We start from the raw sequence: 23,709 nt of genomic DNA, 5'->3' as shown, positions 1-23,709 counted from the left end.
TAGGTAGGGTCGGGTGACCGGAACCAAAGGATTTTTTGTGTGGCCCCATTACCATGAATACCCGATGCCATTTAGAAAGTGGTCAAATGTAACATAGGTGAGATCATATTTGGAATTACATTTCTCTGTAAAATACTGATTCTAGTACCAGAGGTTTAGATAAGCTGTGTATCTGCGTACATTACGCAAATATTTATGTAAAACTCAATTCCTATTAAGTTTATTGTGTACAAGTACGCTTGAATTTTTGTAAATACTCAATAAATGTGAACTTACATGCGTACACACAAAAATGTCAAATCTTAGCATGCGTACCGGTGGATAGATAAAATAACAGGTATATTGAGAGGTTCTATTTTAGGACCGAGGACATGAACTCGGCAACTTGCAGTCTTTCTTATCGTTTCTCACATTACAGATCAAATATAAATAACAAACACTAACATTTAAACTTTATTATATTTTTAAAATTAATGGAAAATGGCAAAATACCCAATTGAGTTTGAGTGAGGTGAGTACAATTTATTTGGTTACTCAAAGGAAAATTAGGATACCCAACTGACATGAACACAAGTGAGTACATAACTCAATGACCCAAAAAGTTATCTGCAGCTCTGTAGTACTTTGTGGGGCTGAGTCCTATTTGTGATTCAAACCCACACTCACAGATTAAGGTACTTAATCGGAAGCACACAAAGTCAGTGATCTAACCCACACACAGCGGCTTCAAATGGAAGTCTGAGAACTGGTTGTCTAGTGCACATACCTTGTGTACCCCTCTGACCAGTGTAAACTGGTGGCTGAGTGGGTCAGACCCTGTACGTTTTGTCAGTTAACATGGTTAACAACTCTGGAGGGATCAACCCTTGTTGATGTGAATGTGCATTAACTATACAAATTATTATCATGCAAAGAAACTGTCCTCTATCACCATGGTTGGTTCTTTATGAAACAATGGAGAAATGCCACTTACCCATGGTTTATAGACGAAGGCAAGGATCCCCACAGTGATTTCACACACAAATATAAAGCCCAAGCACACCATAAACTGCAACGAGATGGAACACAATCAATGCACAGGACACAATCCTAATATATGTTCTTACCATTGCTTGCTTATGTACAGAATGTATATTCATGAGATTAATCAAAATAATTGTACATACTGATCTAAGCAATATGTATATTGTTAACACATGACATAGTCATAATACCTGTTTATGCTGATCTACCCATCATGTATATTGTTAACACATGACATAGTCATAATACCTGTTTATGCTGATCTACCCATCATGTATATTGTTAACACATGACATAGTCATAATACCTGTTTATGCTGATCTACCCATCATGTATATTGTTAACACACGACATAGTCATAATACCTGTTAATGCTGATCTACCCATCATGTATATTGTTTACACATAAAATAGCCATGATAACCTACACACTGATCAACAAAATGTCTATTCTTAACATGACATAATCATCATAATTGTACATACTGTTCTACACAATGTGTATTCTAATCAAATGACAATATGATCTATGCAAAATACTTTTCATGAGACAATCATTGTACATACTGTTCTACACAATGTGTATTTTAATCAAATGACAATATGATCTATGCAAAATACTTTTAATGAGATAATCATTGTGCATACTGATCTACATGTTGTGTTCATTCTTAACACAAGACACAATCATCCCCAGTGCACTTACTGATCTGCACAATATGTTTATTCCAACACAAGACACACTGACACTAACTGAAGATACTGATCCACAAAATATGTTTAATCTTGAAAACTTCCATTGAGACAAAGGGCTTTTTTCAGATCAAGACAAATCCAATTGTGTGAAAACACAATAACCAGTGTTAAAGGGAATTACCTAACATCTTTCAGGGATGAAGCTATCAATCAGAAACATATGACCTTTAAACACGTTAAACAACTTCTCAAATAAGCTCCACATAGTTGAGACGCCTCACTGGACATTGGCTATAACACAAACGCACAAGGAGCAAACATCGTCCTCATCTGTACAGAGTCTGTGCAGATTTGCTGATCAAACACTATAAGCCTGTTTGAGCCATTTTGGACAGTCAATTCTCCCCTAATGTTTGTGTCCGGTATAGCAGTGGGGGGTTTACAAAGCAAAGCATGAAGTGTAAGCCAAAAGGTCATACAAGGCAAAGCACACGAGTGGGAGACGTGGCTGCCTGCAACTGCCTACAATCTCAGGAAGTGCTAACATTAACTGCAAGCACATCCATGCTTGTTTGTCTTGTAAATAACACCTTATGCCTTAATACTCAGCTTGACAATAGGAAGTAAAATTCTGTCAAGGAACATACATTATTCTCAATTGCAGAACCTATGTGGCCTTGCACTACAAGGACAAGATGTACCTCCACATATATCCTGTAGTACTCGTAGGTTAATTATACTATAACAGCAATTGCTGATGACAAAGCATGTTGCATGATCAGATTGTAAAATGAAAATTTGAAGGCGTGGATTACTTTGATTTATGAGCCAAAGAGATGTTTGCATGCTAAACATGTCAAATGTTAAATATGTTCAAGGGAAAAGAACAAAACAGTTATGCTGGTAGAGATCTGTGTCCTTAAGTTAAAGTACAGGCGTTATCTTACTGCATACACAATGGACTCTTCATCAGATGACAGGTGTTACTTTATCTGAAGTAAATCTACTCATGAGTATAGTACTAAACTCCTTAACATATCTGATTTAGAATCAAGGATGCTGAAGTTATTCATCTTAATTTACTTTCTAAACAATTTCATTAAGATTGTTGTGTCAGTCAAAATGTGAGAAATGCACAACAATGACATTGCACAATATTTGGGCAAGGACTGAGTGAGTTATTTGGTAGGAATACACAAATCTGTCATGGTCATACTACACTATATGCTGATTTCTGAATACTCATCAGGTTTTTAATGACCTGCCTGTTTCATCTTCAATACAACTGATGTTTCATGACAAAAATATTCAGTAAGTTATATTCAATTATTTAACTGAAGTATTATTTTACACAGAACAACTCATTTCCTGGATAAAGTTAGAGAAAGTATACAATTCCAGGTGGAACAGTATCTCCATTTCCATGATGTACTGAGGCAAGGGGTGGATTATACTTCCAAGGCTCCACAATTCACTGTTGGATTGCCTCCCTTGGGCACACCAGAACCTTATGATTGTGAGTTCAAATCCAGTTTGGCCCTGTTTATGTTTCTGAGATTGTAAGCACCCGTTCATGTGGGTTTCATAAAGTGGTAAACATCTGAAACTAGCTTAATTTCATCTCACATGACATGCTGTGATATAAGAGGAACAGTGTTGAATGCAGCATTCAATCCAACTCCAACGTCCCTGATGTACTACTCACAGTGCAGAGCAGGCAGGTATTCTCCCTGAGAGCGCCGATACAGCCACAGAAGCTGATGGAGGTCATGATGAGGCCCACGATGATGAAGATCAACGCTGGCTCCACCGTCAGGTTGGTCAGCTTCCCGATGTTCTGGAACATGTCCTTCTCGGCCCATGCCCATATTCCAATTCCACATACTGCACCACCAATAAGCTGTAATGGAGGAAGTTGTCAGGATATATACTTAACACACAGTGACAGTTTTTCCTTAACCTACAAAACAAGGAGCTTAGGGGACTTCTTACAATCAACTTCCAGGGTTCTTACACAAAACGTGAGAGTCCTGCATAAGTAATGAAATGGTGTGGTGTGGTGTGGTGTGGAGCGGGGCCGGGCGGAGTGGAGTGTAAGAATTGATAATACTTTAAAGATCACATATAATCTGGGGGGTACAAATACATGAATCACTAATTGGCATCGTCAAAATTCGCCTGGTGTCGCTAGGCCAGACGCTAGTGATAGCGTAAACGATGATCAGTCTCGCTCATCACAGTTACGGTTAATTTCTTCAACCTAAACAGTGCGACATTAAGAAGGGTGGATGCCCATCAGATGCAGTTATTTGAAATATCCCCGGTAGTTCTTGTTTGATTGTAATAACGTATCAAAGCAGTGTGGGTTTTTTTTAGGTTTTTTTTAATGCCTGGATGGTATAACGACTGATCCAAATTGATCCCATTTCTGTGTTTTTTAACCTGGATATTTAATCATGTCATGTAAAAATATGACGTCTATTACGTATGATATTAAAAATTGACATTTGATTTATTTGAATCCGTAAACTAAACAACCCTATTTTGCCATTGCTAGAAGAATCTGAAAATTTACTTAGGTAAATAGGTACATACAGTTTTAGCACACAGCAAATGCTTATATGTATTTCTTATGCAACAAATGCAGCAATGAAGTTCTGTTCGTATTCTCAAAACAGTGTCGGCCCATAAGTTTTCACATGCAATACAGCAATTAATACTCCCTTGTTGTAACCCGTGTTAGGTGGTATAAACCTACACAATGTTATTTGTCATCATTCACTTGATGGTCAGTTAATGAATTTATAACAGGTATAATTAGTGGTAACACCACTTAGATTATAAACTAATGAGGATTATCAGACCAAATGTAAATGTACTACATTGACTAGTATCTACATACTGGTGAGTGGATGTTAACCACGTGAATGTAGCAAGAAATCTATCTCGCAGTATTGTCACTTTCGACCCCCGCCTCGCTTTCGTGGAAGAAATCGTTATGTTATAAGTTGTGTCATGCAAAATCCTTTTGGTCATGATTCAAATACATATGTAACTACGACTTGAAAGTAGTTTTGATTTTCTAACTTGATGAAAACAAACCATAATCTCATTAATTCTTACTTTAGCCCGTGACTTTACGATTTTAAAAAATCCTTCCTCATATGACGTCACTGCAGTACTCTGGCGACAGAGTTACGTAACCTGTCTGTGGTTTCGTTGGCGGGCGAGAGTGAAGCAGGCAACTTTTAATCGCTCGGTATTAATTAACCACAAGTTTTTTAAGAATAAATTTGGTGTTCCGCATAAGACTAACCACAAATCTTTCATATGTAATAGTTAAAAGAGTAAAAAAAACACAGTTTATTTGTTCTTTAATAAGATAATACTTTAATCAGAGCACCAATATATTTCCTGTCAAGAATTTGGTACATCAAATATATTTGTTATCATTTTGTTGTGTCAATTTTTTATCATTTGCAATATTTGATGCACTTTCTGTGCAAAGTAAAATCTAAACATTGGATGCAAACTTCATTTCAACATTTCAGGGTAGATATTTTGTTTAGGCTTGAGAAAAGTGATTCACACCAAATAGTGCAGGTCCAATTAATTAAAATAATCGAAGATTGGCCGCAGTGACTAAACGACCATACAATTGATCATGTTTTCTCATAATCAAACACAAACAATTTTGGAGCACTTTTTTGCATTAACAATATTTTTCAAAAGGTTAGTTTTGTCTGTGTCATTAAATTAGGAGATGTATTGCCCAATTTCTGGGTGTTATTGAGTATTTCAAGCACGGGAATTCATTCAGAATTGGCGGTGTTAGCCGGAGGTTTCAAATGGAATATTCCCGTGCTTCAAATACACAATAACACCCGGACATTGGCCAACACATGATGTTTATCTGCATTGTAAACACAAAAGTAAACCAAAAGGCCCACATGGGTTTTACTGTCTGCACTCATTGACATCGAGTACGGGTACAGCAATGAAGTGTCATCAGCTGGCCGTTTCGGCTGGTTCCCATGGCAGCATCTGGAACTGCTCATTTGTGATGTCATGCCGACTTTACGTCACAATATGATTTGAATGATGTCACCACTGCTGACGACGCAACAATATAATTGTGTGTAGTGAATAGTCTTGCAATGTCCAGAAATTGAATACCATTCGATCATGTTTTTCAATCAATCAGATTAAAGAACACTGCGACTTTTGGTTTACAATTTACATTTCATAAGCAACTACAAGCTTGTTCTAAGTCAAAATTGAATTTATCTTAATGACTCCAGGAAATTTATGTTCCTAACATACAAGTCATCCTTTAAAGAAGTGAAATTTGCAAATCAATTTTGTGCGATTTGCAAAAAAAACCAACCCATAGAACTACGTGTTTTTTCTTTATTTTTGTGTGCATTAACAAACATAACAGGAAAATTTGATAAATGACGCTAACCAATTATTTTTTATGATTGATTGGTTGTAATGAACCAATCATCATTTATGAGATTTTAAGCAATTCCCAATACTACTATTTAACCAATATTTCAAAATGCCTATAACCATAGAAGAAGTGTTTTCCCATGAATATCAGCCCCAGTAGTGAAGTAGACGTCATATCTGCTGTCCCAGTCACAGGTGGATATTGTGATTTGAAACATGAGAAATTACTATGTTCCAATTGTTTTATCAAATCATCTATACATTTATATTTAATATTGAGTTCTTGTCACTGTTGACTATCAAAACGGTCTGGTATTTACTCAGACAACATTATTACTGCCCTTTCATGACATTCAAAGAATTTGTTGGTAAATTTAAAAAACATCAATACGTCAATGTCCTCACTAACATAAGCTAGACAATACTGTATAACTGTGAGCTGACTATTTTGAGCAGCAAGGCTGTATTGTCTGTGCCCTGGCAACCATTGACCCAGTTAGAACAATTGATGTGGACGTCCTTCACTGATCACATCAAGAATCTATTTCTATTCTCTGGACAAATCAACACATGACACAGTGACTTTCATCTCTGATCGGTGTAAGTGTCAACTACAGTGTTAGGAATCACTAATAACTGATTACCACGATCACTGAAATGACTGATGATCCATGGATGACTGACCACAATGTCTTAAGTCCAGGGATCATGTTGACAAAATTATTTGCCATTTACCTATATCTCCTGTCCTGATAGGTATTTTTTTATATAGATGAAGATTACTGTGTGCATTTTCTCAGCACATGCTTCCTCCAAATCTGATTCGACAGTGCCCACTCAAATCCAACTGCATGGGTCCAGGTAGACTTGCAAAAGTCTCTAAGGTAGAAACTGATAGTTTAAATGATAATTTCTAAAAATAAGAAATAACAGACTGAGGTGCTTCGACTGTCTCCTTATCAAGACTTGCTTCTTTGAAGGATAGAATTACTATACATCCAAGGGCTCAGCATTCAGTACAGCCTTAGAGCAGAACTAGGGTCCAGGGAACTCATCAGATAAGATCCAAAATGATCCATGTGAGTCTCAGGTCCAGTACTGTATCTGCCTTATTAAATGATGAAGTTTGTTCACTACCACTGAGTTGTGATCTCAAGCATCAAGTTTCCATCAAGGACCCAATGACCATCATTCCTAATTTTGAATGCTAAAGCAGATTAGTTCCTGGGGGCAGGAATGTTGTCCAAAGAAATCACAACACATCAGATAAAGAAGTACTCTCAGTTGACAAACATGTTTGTGAAAATGGATGCTAACACAACATACATCCTTGATCTTAATGAAACAGTAGTGACAAAACTTGTTTGGGGAATCAGAAGTGCTGTAAATGATCACTGATCAACACTGGCATATTGAACATTAACCAGTCATACTTTGCATTGGCTTTCATCATAGTTTCCCATACTGAATCTTATTCTTTAAATTGTGTTACTGGTTAACAAATTCACCAAAAATATGGTGTCAAGTACAAAAAAAGAAATTCAATTGACTTTTCACTTTCATATTCATTTAAATAAGTTTAAAGTTAAAAGATATAAGTATTGCTTTTTTTATCATGTTTATAGTGTTTAAAACATTATTTGAATCTTGCACCTCAAACCTTTTTCCAAGTGCACAAAATAATCCAAAACAACAATAATCTTGTTCTTTGTTTACACAAATGAAGGGATCACATGTTCCCAAACGGCTATGTAAAATGAACAACAAGACTTGCTGTTACATCACGGTCGCTTCATGATGAAATATTTCACACCCTCAAGGTCAATTTGTTCAGCAAATGCTTGTGTCTGGCTCATCCTCAAATATTTCTATGTGTGAATCCCATGACCATTAGTTTCTGCTAACACGACAGCCAGAATCATATAAGAATTGCAACATTTTATAGAGAGAAGGAACAAACAAACACAACCAAGAACTTTTCAATTTTCTGTGTCACGTGGACAACAACATTTTCAGTGGGTTTTAGGGAAATACAAGTACCAGTGATAAGTAATAAGATTGCATGTATTTTTAATTTGTGAAATAAACAAAAAAATTAAAGACAAAGCATCTTTGTTTTTTATCTGTGAATATCAATGATTAGGATGGGACTGATTTGCATATACAAAAATAATAATGATGAATATCATGTATACATTCAGGGTTTTCATACAGGTAAATCAATTAAAATTAAAAACAGAGAGATAATACTGTTAACAATGGTTAAGCACATGGTAGCTGTATGAGTTGGGATTTATGTGCCAGTAGACTAACAACTACTCTCTGAAATGAACATATTTTACAAATAAAACAGATCACAATAAAAAAATAAATAACATAGAGACTTTCTTCATTTTCAGAAACTGTGGAAATCTAGACTTGCCACACATTTTAGACTTACACAGGCTTTTGTGGATATATTTGTTTCAGGGTCTGTATGACAGACTAGGTCTTATGCTGCTTTGAGCAATATTTCAGAAATATCACAAATGAGCTTCTCTGTAACTAGATGAAGGATGAACTGTGCTTTGACAGCATACAAGAGACTAAACCTACATAACAGTGAAACCATTGTTGTACTGTAAGAAAGCTGACTATAAGTATAAAACACAACACTTTGGCAAAATATCTCTGTCTTTAAAGGTTATGTGTCGTATGATGATACATATCAACCTATACAATGCACCGAATAACTGACTTTGACCTTATAAATAACCAGTGGCTGATATACTCTATTTCACAGTGCTAAAATTCTCGTTGCATATGAATTTCTAACTATTTTAATTTCCACCCTTGTGAAAGAGCCTCAGATTTTATTTTTTTTGTATTTAATATTTTATTGCTGAATCCCTGTTACAGGTGGGGAAAGGATACAACTTTCACGAGGACACACACACACACACACTCTTTTGACAAACACACACATAACACAAGGACACACACACAGTTTTTGACACAGATACAACTTTCACACACACACACACACACACACACACACACACACAGAGTATGTACAGTATAAACATGCAATACCAAAGATTCATATGAATAGTGACAAAAAGCATCAGCTTTTAATTGAAAAAGATATTATAAGTGAACTCAAATAGTATGATGCATTCATATCTCAGAATGATTCTTAAAGTTAAAATGCAAGATGGCTATAAATGGATGATGCCACTGCAGGACTGCAATTTTAAGGGGATGTAATCCACAACCATTTGCTGCCTTGGTGTAATTCATGCAATAGCTGTCATCACATCTGTGCAACTGTTAAATTTACATACATTCTCACGTGTGAACTTGGAGGCACGCAAAGTGGTGAAGGACATAATTTAAATTAACTGCCAGTTTAACCCAAGTGTAGTCCCCCTTTAAGATGCTCCAAATTACCTTGGTGAGTGAGTGAGCGAGTTTAGTTTTACGCCACACTCAGCAATATTCCAGCTATATGGCGGCGGTCTGTAAAGTCTGGACCAGACAATCCAGTGATCAATAGCATGAGCATCACTCTGCACAACCAAACTACTTTGGGAGATACAGTATACTGACTAACACTTTCCTCAGCTGACAAATTTCGTATTTCTAGTTAAAGCCAAACTGAGTTTGACAATAACCTGAAAGAACATGCATTTTTAAAAAGCCCAAACAAGTAAAACCCCAAATTGTCACTAGTTTGAGTATCGTTATCTACATGGGAAATCAAATTTGAGTCAAAACTCAGACTTAAGTTTGTTTAGAGAAATCGGGACCTGATCTGATATTCATATTGTCAATGCAAAATCTGAAGGTTTATCTCAAAATGTTTCTATGGTAACACCCAGTTAGGTCTATAATCAGATTGTTAGTGATCTGCTACATAACCTGACACATGACATTTTCAATTTGTTCACTGATAAGCTAGAAACAGACTGAATTATGAACAAGATTTATCATATTATGAGGAAAAGAGTGTGTGCTCTCAGGTGCTTAAGTTTCACAAGCAATAACAGGATTACCTGATTCCTTGAAATGTAAAACAGCATGTGTAATATTAGCACTTTTAATTTGATGTCAATTCACTCAAACATGGCCTTTTCAAGACAGGATAAAATCATACCAGATAATGTCATGAATGCTACTGTAACGTGTGTCAATGTTTTATTCCTTAGCTTGACTTACAGTTACAATCATTGTCATCATTATCAAGCCTGCATCAATACATGAACAGCTAACCTTTTGAGATATATCACAAACAAGCAAGACTTAGTGTGTGTTTGTGGGAGAGGGAGAATGAGAGAGAGTGAGTAAGTTTTAGTTTAACTTCACTTTTAACAGCATTCCTGCACATATAATGGCAGGGAACACCAGAAATGGGCTTCACACATTGTACCCATGTGGGGAATAAAACCTGGGTCTTCACCATAATGAGCGAACGCTTTAACCTCTAGGCTACTCAACCAACTCAAATGAGAGAGAGAGAAAGAAAGAGAGAGATATTTAAAGATGAGTGAGTGAGTTTAGTTTTATGCCACTTTTAGCAATATTCCAGCAACACTATGGTGGGGGACACCAGAAATGGGCTTCACACATTGTACCCATGTGGGGAATCGAACCTGGGTCTTCAGCATGATGAGCGAACACTTTAACCACTAGGCTACCCCACCCTACCGCCCCATTTAGAAGATGAAGAGGAGATGATTGTGTGTTTCTTTAAGGCTGTATTTTAGGTCAGTAAGCTTAATCCCAGTTTTTAAATCCAATTTCCAGTCTGTTTTTTTCAATAATTCCTCTTGCAAAGTTTGATAACAAATGTTCAAATGATTATATGTAAATTCAAATTATTTCTGATCACCTGAATTAAAATCACTCACTGTTTTTCATTTTTTAATACTTTTTCATATTTCAATTTTGGGAAACCAGCAGAATGGTAAAGCAAGTTTAAAAAAGAATATGAGTCAAGAGACAATTGGATTCTCTTCTAGTTTTCTTAGGAACCCATAACATACTGAAAGTAATCAGCTTCCTTCACTTGTCACAAGGATCTTCATCATGTTACCCAGAAATTATCACCATGACTCAATTTCCAAATGCACGTCACACGAACACCCAATCAGTGTCCAACATTGATTAAGATCCTGAAGGAATAACCCAAGTATATTGACAGATTTTGTGTATCTACAGTGATCTCCCATCCCTTAAATATCACGCTATATTGCATGCCCTGTATTCTACCACTAACCCCAAAACTTCATGCATCTTAATAAGAAAGAATAACAATGAGATAGGTAATGGGTAATATACATCCTTAACAACAAAGATACACAAAGCAATATAAACATGGTTACTGTAATTGCTCTTCCTGATACAGCATAATGTCATCTAGACCAGTCACAGTAAACAATCCTGGTTTGTGTTCAATTGAGGGTAAGGTTATGTGCAATAAACATGCCCAGTACTTTCATGTTTGGCAGTGGTCCAACACTGCAACATGGACCTATTGTCTCATCACAGAGATAAGAATATTATCGTGATATCTAGTTGTTCAGCCAGTGCAGACTATTCCATGACGGTTAGTTGATTTTCTTCCTTGTAAATAAAATCAGCAACTATAATAAACAAGAGTCAGAGATGACAAATCCCCCCAACCCCCACCCCACAAATTTGAAAGAACAAATTAATTATCTGACAGTTACTTTAGTCAAACTTGAGGAGAGAAATTCTGTCTCATCTGTCAGACTGTATACAAGAGTAGTAATTGAGGTAGCAATATCAAGAGTCAAAGAAATAAATACAAATTTAAAAAGACAGCAGTTACCACCTGTTTTTAGTTTGTGCCCAGTTTCATGAAAGAATACCTAGTGCTCTTTTGGAATATGGTCCTGAGAAATACAACACTATGAACAGAGTCAAAATCAAACTTGCAACTTTGGAAACAGGAAACAAATTCATTTTCTTAAAATTGCTAAACAGCAAAAGTCCCACTTCAGCCCTTGGTTAATACATGTACCCGGTTTGGGTGAATTGTCTCCATTGAAATCAAGAAAAACAAAAATGCCCCAAAATCTGAAATTTGAAAAAGGCACCACTTTGGGATCTATTTGATATATGTGCCTAGTTTTCTTGAAAGATAGTGAAGTTCACCCCTCCCTTTAGAGACTAAATACAAATCATTTCCATGGAAATCGAGAAAAATATAAATGTCAAAAACCTGCAAATAGCAAAAGGCACCGCTTTAGGTTCTGTTTGATACATCTACTAATTTTTGTTGAAAAATAATCAGTTTTTTTTAGTTATACTCTGGAAACAAAATGCTTACAGACGGACAGACAGACAAGGCATTGACTATATCCCTCTGCATTATATACTGGGGGGATAACAATGGTCAAAACAAAGTGAGTACCTGTTCTTCACAATCGTCTATCACTACAAAATTGTATTTCATATCATTGGTTATTTGATTATTCTACAAGTTGAACATTTATCATAAAGTACCTGCTGAGAGAAGGAAGCGTAAGTGTCAAAGTCAACCACTGCAATATCCTGTGCAGGAAACCCATCCTTGTTGGTTCACCACAATTATGTTTCATGATTGGTGGCATCGAAGCTGTGCCCATAGATTTCACCAAAATGGTAAACATGTGACACCCCCATCACTTTGAGCTTGGCTCCTACTTTAAGCTGACACGCTAGGATATAACTTGACTACTGTTTACAGTGGTATTAAACCCAACTCACACCTGAGAGAAAAAGCCTTCCAACCAATGGATCATTTGTTCATGAGTCTGGACAAAATGAGCCATGGGATACTTAGTGTCATGGAAAGATGGCAGCCACCAAGTCTGACCACAATCAATCAGTGCCTCTTACAGAAACTAAACCAGCTGGGTATTTGTGTAAAATATGCAAAATATGTCACCATCATAAAATAATTTTGTTCTCAGGGTAAAAATTCTGGATTTTTTTTCAAAATGAACAAATTGACATTTGCATCAAAAATATAAAAACTTACATCAATATCAGTCTGTACCATAAACATTTGAGTCTACCTGGCTGAACTCACTGTTATTTTACTTTCTCTATATGGGCTAACATTAACAGATTGTAACACCTGTACTAGGAAGAAAGACATATTACTCAAGCTTTGGGCAAGAGGCTAAAATAACTGTCTGCAGTATCAATGATATGTGAGTAACTTCTCAAAAATTTGTATTCTTTTAAAACTAACTCAATTGTCAATATTATCTGAACAAAACATTAACAGGATGCACTGCTAAAATGTAGTGAATGATAATTGTCATAATTGGTTTTAAAAATTGTATTATTTAGTAGGAAAAGGAATATGATTCCTTTTTGACATCTTTTATCATGTTAGAATTAAGTTAAAATTGAAGTCATTAAAAATTATGTCATGTAGGTTTTAGAACTCTCAGGCTTGCTGTACAAATAAAGCATAATCATTGGAAATGGTAAGTTAAAGTCAACCTTCTCTTACATACTTTGTGAAATGATCTGTGATCAAAGAAAATGATAGGGAAAGAAATTGATCTGTCAGTGCCAAGTGGTTCAGTTAGTTAATGCACAGTCAAAGACAAAGGCACCATGAATTACAATGTATATGATGTTATCGTGGAAGATTTATGGTTGGTCAATGGGGCTAGCCACAATGTGATGCCATTAGATTTATCACCTTTAACATACTCTTTTAGTTTCTGCATCTTGACTATGGATTATTTGTATTTGATGAAATCAAAAGCATTAAAGATTTATGTAACAAGTCTAGTCAGTTCTTTTCCTGGAAATTACTGAAATATTTGTATTTAATGAAACCCAATCAAATATGGATTATAAAAAAGGTAAGTCAAGACAGCTCTATTCCTGCACTATAGCTATGGGATATTTGTATTTCAAGGAAAAAAATCCAATCTAGTGTATAAATATGCAAGACTTAACAGCTCTGTTCCGCATGGGAAAAAATGATTTTTTAAAAAAAAAGAAATGTATAAGAAAGATTTCCTGAACTGTATGGAATCAGGAAAACATACACTGTTCTGTCTCAGCTCTCAGCAGGTTCAGGGAGAACAAAGTGTGTGTATAATGACTGTATGATCCATAGAACATCAAGAGGGCTTAGAATGTTCCAGCAAAAGCAGACTCTAGCAGTTTGCAGTGTAATGAGATGAAGACCTCATATATCAAGAGGCCACATTGAGCTTTGATATGTGTGATAGATGTTAAACACGACAGTTAAGGATTTGTGTTGAAAAATAACCTGTCGAGAATATGTTATTAATAAGTTATGTTCATATGTTTAATAACAAGTGTGAATCATTGTTGCAATTCTTTTTTTAATGAAATGGGTCTTGTTGGCAAATTATGGTAAAAACCCTGTGACAAGATAAATGACACCTCCTCACAAAGTGTTGAAATATTGTAGGTGTTTTTACTCCCTTTGCACAGTCTGTATCGAAATAATACTCTACAGTGATAGTTTTTTATTGAACGTATTGACACTGTTTCAAATTATTTTTATTTCGCCTGTTTCATTGTCTTTTTAGTTTTGTATGGAGCCTTATATGCTTAAAAATACTTAATCAGGCTTTTGTTTTGGAAACAGACAAAGTCAAATGTTTAAATTGCAAGTTTGTTCATTTTGCTGAATAAAAATTAGAGGTCACCTTACTCTTGAGTCACATGTTTAAGATTCTGGATCTTGACACAAACCCTAACCAGTAACATCCCCATTATGACTGTTTGAAAAGGAAGGAGGGTCTTTCTTGTCCTTATTATGTTTGTGTTTGTTTAAGTAGACTGTGTGAAGTATTAGTCATGGGGCTATATTATTTGGAAAATGGAGGAAAATACAGTACACAGATGTTTCAGAAATATGAATGTTAGGTTTGTTTTGAATTATGGAAACTTCTGGAAAATCATCTTTTGTTATTCAGACTGCTATTGACTAACAGTCCTATTTCATGTCAAGGAGTTTTTAGTTAAGCTTTGGCAGCAAACCTAACCATCAGAACAAAAATCACAAATCATTAATTTAGAAAGTCTATAAACAGTGAAAGGCATCATGCTGGAGTAACCTGATTAGTGTGCATGCAATGTTAAACTTTCAGTGAAGACCTTTCGTCCAATTCTGAAATTTTCTGGTGTTTTTTTAGATTTATTCACTTATCATCAATTATACTCTCTTAACATAATGTTTCGACAATAGAAACTAACACCATACGTGATTGATGGAAATATTGATTCGTAAAATACTGAGTGACAAAGAAATATTCAGTAGGGAAAAGAACAAAAACTGTGCTTTGATTTTGTGTCAAGCTCTGGGAACAAATTATTACAGTTGAATGAAAGAAAAGATGGAACTGATGACAGAATATCTTCCAAAAGTTGACACAGTCGGCATGACAATTTATACAGACTCGTGCCATATATATTCGGACACTTGACATGATTTCCATAGTCTTACATGTTATTTCAGTGTAGCATAAATAATTTTCATGAAGTGAGTTTAGGATAGATCTTTGTAAAATTTGACAGGCAAATTTGAAATCATCTCTGTTCTGCGCACATAATTTCAGTTCAATTTTCCGACCACTATTTAACTAATGACATCACATTTATCAACTTACATATAGTTCCACAATGCACAATCCCATATGCCGCCATGTTAAAGGAGTTCACGGCACTGTACATATGTTGATTAAATTGTTGCCATTCGATAAATAAGCAACAGAAAATTAAACAGAAATTATGTGATTGTAGGTAAGATGATTCCTCACAAATGTGCAAAATTTGACTTGGATCAAAGAAAATTAAATTCTTAAAAATTATTTATGCTACGCTAAATTAACATGTAAGTCTATGGATGTTACGTCAATTGTCCGAATATAACTGGCACGGGTCTCTAGTTCAGTCCACATTAGGTTGGATACTCTGTTTCTTATATTTTGTTTAAGGGCCAGTATGTAAGGAATTTTAACATTATTATACACTGGAAGCATAGAAATTGACTAAAGTCAAATGGTTTTATTCCACATTGAGAAAAAGTGTTGAACAGCTAATCATACGTTTGTAGATCTATACGTTTGGACTTTTAAAGAATGGTTAATTTTCCTATGTGTTAACTGTACAATTTATTCCATACCTGTTTCATCCTGCTATGCATATGGTAAATGGGAGACAAAATAATAATCTTGCAGAAAAAAAGGTTGACAGTAAGAGAATATAAGTCAATACACTCCCAGGGGTTCCTTGGGGAATAAAAGAAATGTTCATCTAACATATTATCTTTGCAGTGAGAACAGTGTTATAACTGAAACCAAAACTGACAACACACAGACACTGGACTCATCTTAGATTGGAATTTCAATTTACTGTTTCTGAGTTCAATTAGATTGTATTTGAGAAACAAACCTGCAACACAGGAAAGGAATGTGACATTTCCATCATGTCTATCCATCATAAACTGTTTCCTTGTGTTTAATTATACCATACCATTTTTATATCATCAGCAGAAACTGAGTTCACGAACAAAATCATGTAATTAATCACTTTGCATGCTCAATAATAGTTAATACTGGAGATGAATTCTGTCATCGGTTAGAGACAATTGGTCTAAATATGTATGACTCAATATTAGGTCTTTAGCACATGGGACCGAACGAGTAGTACATGCACGATATGTGGTGAACTTTGAGGCATAAATATCAAAGAGTGACAAACAAAATGGAATAAACAATCTTACCCAAAATATGACATTGAAAGTAAACATCAAATACTTGATGCATTTGCTGACTTCTGTTTTGTCCCTCCGTCTGCTCCGTCCTGATGTTTTTCGCGGCATTTTGCACCTTTTCCTACTGGAGACCACGCTCAGAATACATCCATGTTATACTATATACATCCTACACTCAAACCAACACGCTGTTGTGGCATGATCTGTCACATTTTCATATATACTGGCCTAATATGAAACGACAAGTCCTGTCACCAACCTTTCACCTCCCTGCTTTTTGTTGTCTTTTAATCACCAGTCTATTAACCTGACAACTGTTCTTAGATAAATGTTAATGGAGAAAGGGCTTCTGTCGACCAACATACACATGGCTGGAGGCGCGATGGAAATGCATGTACGTATTACAGTTTACTTTATTTCTTTACTAGAAACATTTAGATATGTTATTTCCACTGTTGCAATTATCATAAATAATTTGAGTGTCTAAACTATGTTGTGTTTCTGAATAAAATGAACATTTTGTACATTGCAATATTAGGCAGTTACTAAAAGGGAGGATTGGCGGAATAATCATGCTTAATCACATGAGTTCACACCAGTAAATGCCAAAGTCTTTCACAACTAATTAACAACTCACTCACGGACAGCCAAGTTAGTGTGTAGTGATGATCAGCTGATTGGATAACAAGATCGCAATCGCTTGATCATAGCAATTTGCATGAAGGGTTTAAGGATTATTGGAAGCTTGCCACTGAACCATTGGAGAACCGCGCAGAATTAATGGATACAAGTATTTATCCTTCACAGTCTATAATCAAGGTCCAAACCTATATCCCTACTCTTAGAAGACATTACTCAGAATTAATACTTGAATGTTTAGTCCATGCCTTTGGGTCTAATTATATTTGTACCGTTGATTGTGTGCACGCATGTGATAGCGTCGTGTCTTACAACATATTATGCCATCCAGTGAACAGTGTAAATTTACATGTATAGATTAAAATCGAACGTATGAAACAGAATACACAGTGCACGTAAAACTATCATCAGATGCAAATTGTGATATGTTTGAATTGGCTTATTATCGCTGGATATAGACCTACAACATCAAATATTAAATTAAATATTAATATGTTATATTTTCCCGACTTATCTTCATCAAATAATAAATCGTTGTTACATACTATCCTCTCAAAGTTGTTCTACATTTCATCGTAGAAACTGAAACTGATGCTGACATCAACACCCAATGTATTCAAGCAGACTAAGGAGCTGGGAATAAACGATCGTAGTTGTCATTGAAAATGATGAGCCATAAGACATTTTTTTCCTGTTCTTCACACTCACTGAAGTTAATAATAGAACATGTAGAAAAGGTAATGTCTATGGCAAGATTGTGTATGTTTGTACTACACAAATAATCCATTGATGACTTGATCGCACCTGTATATATAACTTACAATTATTGACAAGACCACTGACTTGGTTATGTCTGTAGTATATAAACCTGTTCAGTTGTAACAAACCTGGTACTGTTCAGTATTTCTGAAAGTACACTTATGTTTTATTTGGGTATTGATCACTTCTCGCCTGCAGCCTTCAATGTCCAGTGCTCAAGGCATACATGTACTGTACTTGATTTGAAGTCATAAGTATGATTTAGGGAAATAGTATTTTATTGAAATTTGTTGTACCGTAAGAATATCCAATTATTATAAAGTGAAATATGTTATCAAATGGAATTGCTATGCATTTTATTCTCATATCTGGGGAAGCATCTGAAAAATAACCTATACTTTTACACCCACAAATACTTTTGTCTACATAGATGACGTCACACAGCAATATGGCAGCTTCCGACAAAACATCAACAAGTGGCACTGCTGCAACTGGACCTCTCGAAAGATTACGTAGAGTGTCAAAAGAGGATGTATGCTTCAAGATATTGCCAGCACTCGGGGGAGTGAGTTACCAACTGTTTTCAGCGCACATCATGAATCCAAACTGTTTTCGGGAGTAAGTGATTTTGTGTCATTTGAGAAGGGCACCGGCTCGTATATCAGGGGAGATAACTTCCTTGATGATTTGTGAACTGCCGGCTCTTGTCATAATTATGAGAAATTTACATATGATAAATACATTACAAGATTATCCTTCTTCTAATGGTATATCTGAAATATGCTCTTGATTTATAATTCTTCTATGTGAAAGTCATGATGGTAGTGGTACAATTTACTGGAAAGGGAAAAGTTGTTATAAGTATCTGTCAGTGACCTATAGTAAATCTCTGTGAGCTATGTCCAGATCATCTTGCACGAATGCAAGTACTCTTTCAGCGTTTTGCCAAACAAATTATTGTAGTGTAAGAATATACATAAAATGAATCAAACAGAGGACATACATGTTCTAATATTGTTTTGTACTCCACCATTTAAAGAGATGCAAGCAGAGTTATTAATGAATTTTACGTTTTGTTTTCAGTCTCTTTGATGACCATCATGTTGTTGTAGCCAACAGCTTGTGGTTCCAGTCCCACATTGGAGTGGGCTTGTACATGTTTGGAAGCAAACATCTCCAACAGGTGTCTGTTCAAAGAAGAATTCTCTACAGTGTGTTTGGTTCATTTCTCTTCAACTTTGGATCTGTTTTGTTTTGGGCAACATGTAAAAGTCTGCTGTTCCCACAACCTGTTGTAAGGACCATATTTGGTCTTGGATCAGGATTTGTTCTGTTATTTATTGGCAGAGAATATGTTGAATACATTGATGCCAGATTATCCAAAGCTTCTTAACTTAGTACGATGAACTACCTCTGTGCTCTAGTCGAAATAATGAGTGCCAGTTGAGTGTTGTGTTGATAGCTAGAAATGATCGGTGATTGAGGATGAGGGTTTGTGTGGATTGCGTTACATGTTCTTCATGTGACATGCTGTTACATGTTTTACAACAGCAGTTTTTGATATTTGCAATTTGCAATAACCAGTTTGCTAGTGTTTATCATTATCAGTGCAGTACCCAATATTTACAAGGGGTTGAAGGGATATTGTTTGCTTGAAATTTGCTGTACTTATGTTTTAGTCTGCAAACACATTTCTTTATTTTTTTAAGTTACTTGTTTACTTGTTGAATGTGCCTTCATATTTTATGTAGAAGTGCTCTGAGTCTGATGCATGGGATATATACCTTTGAGAGTATGTACAAATTAGCAAATCACCACACTTTTATGTGTAGATATCATATATAGATATTTCTGATGCTTGCATCATTTATGTTGCCTTTAGAACAATTCACCTGGAAAATAATTATGAACTGCTAACTATATTATGTTTCCATTTCCATAAAATAACCATTTAAAAAATAGATCATGAATGTATTTTCTGATGAAAAACATTGTTTACAAGAGACAAAGTCATATTCAAATGTAGAACCAAAACTGATTAGTGGTATGCAATGACATAGTATTTAAGTATTCCATGCCACTATTTCAGTGTTCCATGCCACTACTTAAGTATTTCATGGCACTATTTATTTGACTGCCCTTTTGGCTGCCTCCCCTGCTGTATACATGATGTGACTGACTGACTGAGTTTGGTTTTACGCCGCTTTTAGCAATATTCCAGCAATATCACGGCGGGGGACACCACAAATGGGCTTCACTCATTGTACCCATGTGGGGATTCGAACCCGGGTCTTCGGCGTGACGAGCAAACGCTTTAACCACTAGACTACCCCACTGCCCCATACATGATGTGACCAAGTACTCAGGACCATCTGGAGGAATATACAGCAGTCTCCTCGTTCCAGTTTTCCATCATTTATCATTTATGAAAAGAGGTCTGTGTCATGGATATTTGCAAGGGACACTTGGAAATTTTTAAAAGAAATATTTAGTGGTATATATTGCATAACCTTTTTTTAAGGTGTGTATCTGTGGTAAATTATGTGAATTTGACATGTTCGTCATGTTTTATTGGAAGGAGAAACTGCAGCATGAAACCAGACCAATTTTATTCCTTGTTTTACAGATCTGCCGGTCGTATTTTTTTCAAGAATAAGAAAAAAACCAATTTCCCTGCTCGAAAAATAAAATCCTAATGTTAAGATACACGGAAGCAAGACTTCGACTACGCAAAGCAGTTTGTTGGACACTAAAACACCAGTATCTGTTCTCAGTAACTTTAAACTGAATTATCTAACAATATTTGTGTTAGAAATCAGTCCTTCGAGAGCCTCAGAGAGTGTTAACTTGAAAAACAATGCCTTTGAAAAACTCATGTGGGTTTTCGCTTTGACTGGTGATTTTTTATTTATTTTTTCCCCTCCTGCATTTAGGTTTTCTGAGGACAAAAATCCGTAAAACAATGAATAAAATTGGTCTGGCCTTAGAAAATAACATAAGTTTGTGTTTATGTAATTTAGTGCACAAGCCTGTATGGCTGAAACATTTGTTCATATCCGGGACAAGATTTTCTGGACTGATTTTCTTTGGTAGTTATTTGTGATTCATCACTATTTGAAATGATTACATATGCAAGAATTGAGAAAATGAAACAGCTGCTCTTTATCATGTTTTTCTGTTTCGTTTCATGAAAAATATAATTCATTTATCGCAAGAAGCATCCTCTTTTATCCAATGTATTATAACAGATGTTATGTTATGATGAATACCCATTAGCTGCCATATGTACCATTTAGAAGTGACCTCACAGCACATGCTGCCTTATCTCTAACTTTGCACAGTATTTATGTTGCACCTGAGCATAATATCAATGACAAATCAAAATGTCTCTTCTGACAATATCGGGAATACGGCATATATCTTTGTTCAAACTCATCACCTTATTCCAACTATCACTCCACAAATTTAATAGAATCAGAAGACTGTTCTAATGACAAATGTTACAGCTTGGAAATGTTTCCTCCTTAGTAATAAGATGGAGAAAGAAGCCATTTAATTTCAGCATGTTCAAACTGTATTTGTGATAGCACATTGAAGTTGAGTCAGGTATTGGAGATATCACAACTTCTCCCTGTCACAAACATAAACACTGATGCATTTTGATTGGATGTCTATTTTTAGTGTAGTGTCATATGAACAGCATTCAAACCAATGGTCTGATGGTTCCAGGGAATTTATCATGACATACACATAATGCACTGGATATACCAGGATGGCCAGTAGGAAATCCAAGTCCTTGAGTCTAGTAGGGTGATTGGGTTAGTTTCAGACACTGATTAAGATGGAGCTCTTGAACAAAACTGCTTTAAAGATTTAACTTATTAAGTTTGAATGTACACATTTGTAGATTATGCAGTATTTCTGATTAATGATTTTGTTGTCTAAAGATTTTATCCTAACGCTGCCTTCAGTGCTTGAATGTGGTGAGAAGAGATGGTTTATAGTCAAACCATATTTTCTCAGTGATATTTTCAGTATTGCCCATCTATATTCAAACACTACACTGCTGGGGGCACCACAGTGGCATTAAGAACAAAAATATCCTCAGAGCACCTGTTTCATGTGGTTATCATTCCTGTTGTCTGTGTTGCTGCCACAACCAACACGCTATAGTTAATTGCACAATCTTCCACAAATAAAGATAAAAGTTACTAGAGTAACTCTGAGATGTGTGATAAAACTGAACATTCACTCATGTATTTGAAATATGTCTGTTGTAACAAAAGGGCATTTGTATTGTTAGTGTTAAAAGTTCTATTTTCCAAAGACCGCAGTGCCAAAAAGGAGGAATGAAGTTAATTCAGCAACCAGAAATTGCATCTGAAGCCAAAATTCGTTTTGGAAGTCGACTTAGACAGTATGTGATGTAATTGGTGCAATTTGTTCAAACAGAACAAAACTCAGCAAATGATCTCTATTTTTGTGACATTTTCCAGATTTTGGATTAAGCTATGGTCAAGGGGCAATCTGGGCAAACAAAATCAGTGAACATTCCACGTAGCAAATCCAGATAAAGAAAAATGAATTGGCTATTTAATATCAGGGGTTTAGGCTGGTGATTTGTTTAAAATCAAAAATGTTTTTGAGGAAATGTGTCTTTAAGACCCTCCAATCCAACCAACTTCTCTTTTCTGTTTGTAAGTTATTTCTTATCAGTAAAATGATGCAATAACATTATCAATATTTTAATAGTCAGTAAGTACTGTATTAATGATCATGAACTGTTAATGATCAAAGCCTACAACATAAAATAAATGTGTCCCTGTCCCTGATCTTGTGGTCAGTCATGAATTAATGGAACAAAGCTTAATTTGAGGTGCTGTGTAACCAGACTGTATTGAAACATGTCAGTTACTATCAGTTGTTGCGAGGTCTGTTATTTGGAAGATATAGATTCATGATATGTTTCAGAACACATACAGTATTGAACATATTAGGCACTGTCAACTGATCAAAGCATAATATTGTTTGTTACGTTTACAGCGAATATTGGCTGTTCATATTTACACATTCTTCATATTCCTCTGTCAAAGTATATGCAGATTTACAATGAAAACCACTTGTGTTTGTCTATTTTCTTGCTTGTATCAGCTTGACAATGTAAGTCTATATCATTTTGTTGATTTTATGGAGTTTTAGCTTACATATATATACAGTGTTATACACCTAGATAGTTTGAATACTTATTAGTCTATTCCGAGAATAAATGTTTACTCTGTATTTTGTTACATTATGCTATGTTCTTGACTATTTGTTCAATCAAGTCTTTTTTTCCTAATATCAAGTTTAGAAAGGGCTCAAATGTTACATGTTATATT

The 23,709-nt window shown here is 35.4% G+C and overlaps 2 protein-coding genes across 2 annotated transcripts in view; one reads left to right on the top strand and one right to left on the bottom strand.

Moving 5' to 3' along the window:
- LOC124291678 (tetraspanin-5-like) overlaps positions 1-17,207 on the bottom strand; it is a 38,423-nt gene extending 21,216 nt beyond the window's left edge. The window contains exons 1-3 of the mRNA XM_046728729.1: positions 16,943-17,207; positions 3,425-3,619; positions 974-1,048 (exon numbers count right to left, since the gene is read on the bottom strand). Of these exons, the coding sequence (XP_046584685.1) occupies positions 974-1,048; positions 3,425-3,619; positions 16,943-17,041 (369 nt within the window). The 5' untranslated portion in view covers positions 17,042-17,207. The remainder of the gene's footprint in view (positions 1-973; positions 1,049-3,424; positions 3,620-16,942) is intronic.
- A 1,505-nt stretch (positions 17,208-18,712) lies between these two features.
- LOC124291739 lies at positions 18,713-23,624 on the top strand. The gene is made up of 2 exons (XM_046728812.1): positions 18,713-18,949; positions 19,415-23,624. Exons 1-2 carry the CDS (start codon positions 18,762-18,764, stop codon positions 19,722-19,724), a joined length of 498 nt encoding a protein of 165 aa, XP_046584768.1. The 5' UTR covers positions 18,713-18,761; the 3' UTR covers positions 19,725-23,624.
- The last annotated feature ends 85 nt before the right edge of the window (positions 23,625-23,709 follow it).

The sequence above is a fragment of the Haliotis rubra genome, unplaced genomic scaffold, assembly GCF_003918875.1.
Source record: "Haliotis rubra isolate DU_JTF1 unplaced genomic scaffold, ASM391887v1 Scf5, whole genome shotgun sequence".
Classification (NCBI taxonomy): domain Eukaryota; kingdom Metazoa; phylum Mollusca; class Gastropoda; order Lepetellida; family Haliotidae; genus Haliotis; species Haliotis rubra.
Note: the sequence above shows the minus strand (reverse complement) of the source record. Positions and strands in the feature narration are given on the sequence as shown.

Coding starts and splice junctions, on each gene's coding strand:
- LOC124291739 (XM_046728812.1), top strand. CDS start 18,762: ATGACGTCACACAGCAATATGGCAGCTTCCGACAAAACATCAACAAGT. Junction 18,950..19,414: donor AATCCAAACTGTTTTCGGGA/GTAAGTGATTTT, acceptor TTTTGTTTTCAG/TCTCTTTGATGACCATCATG.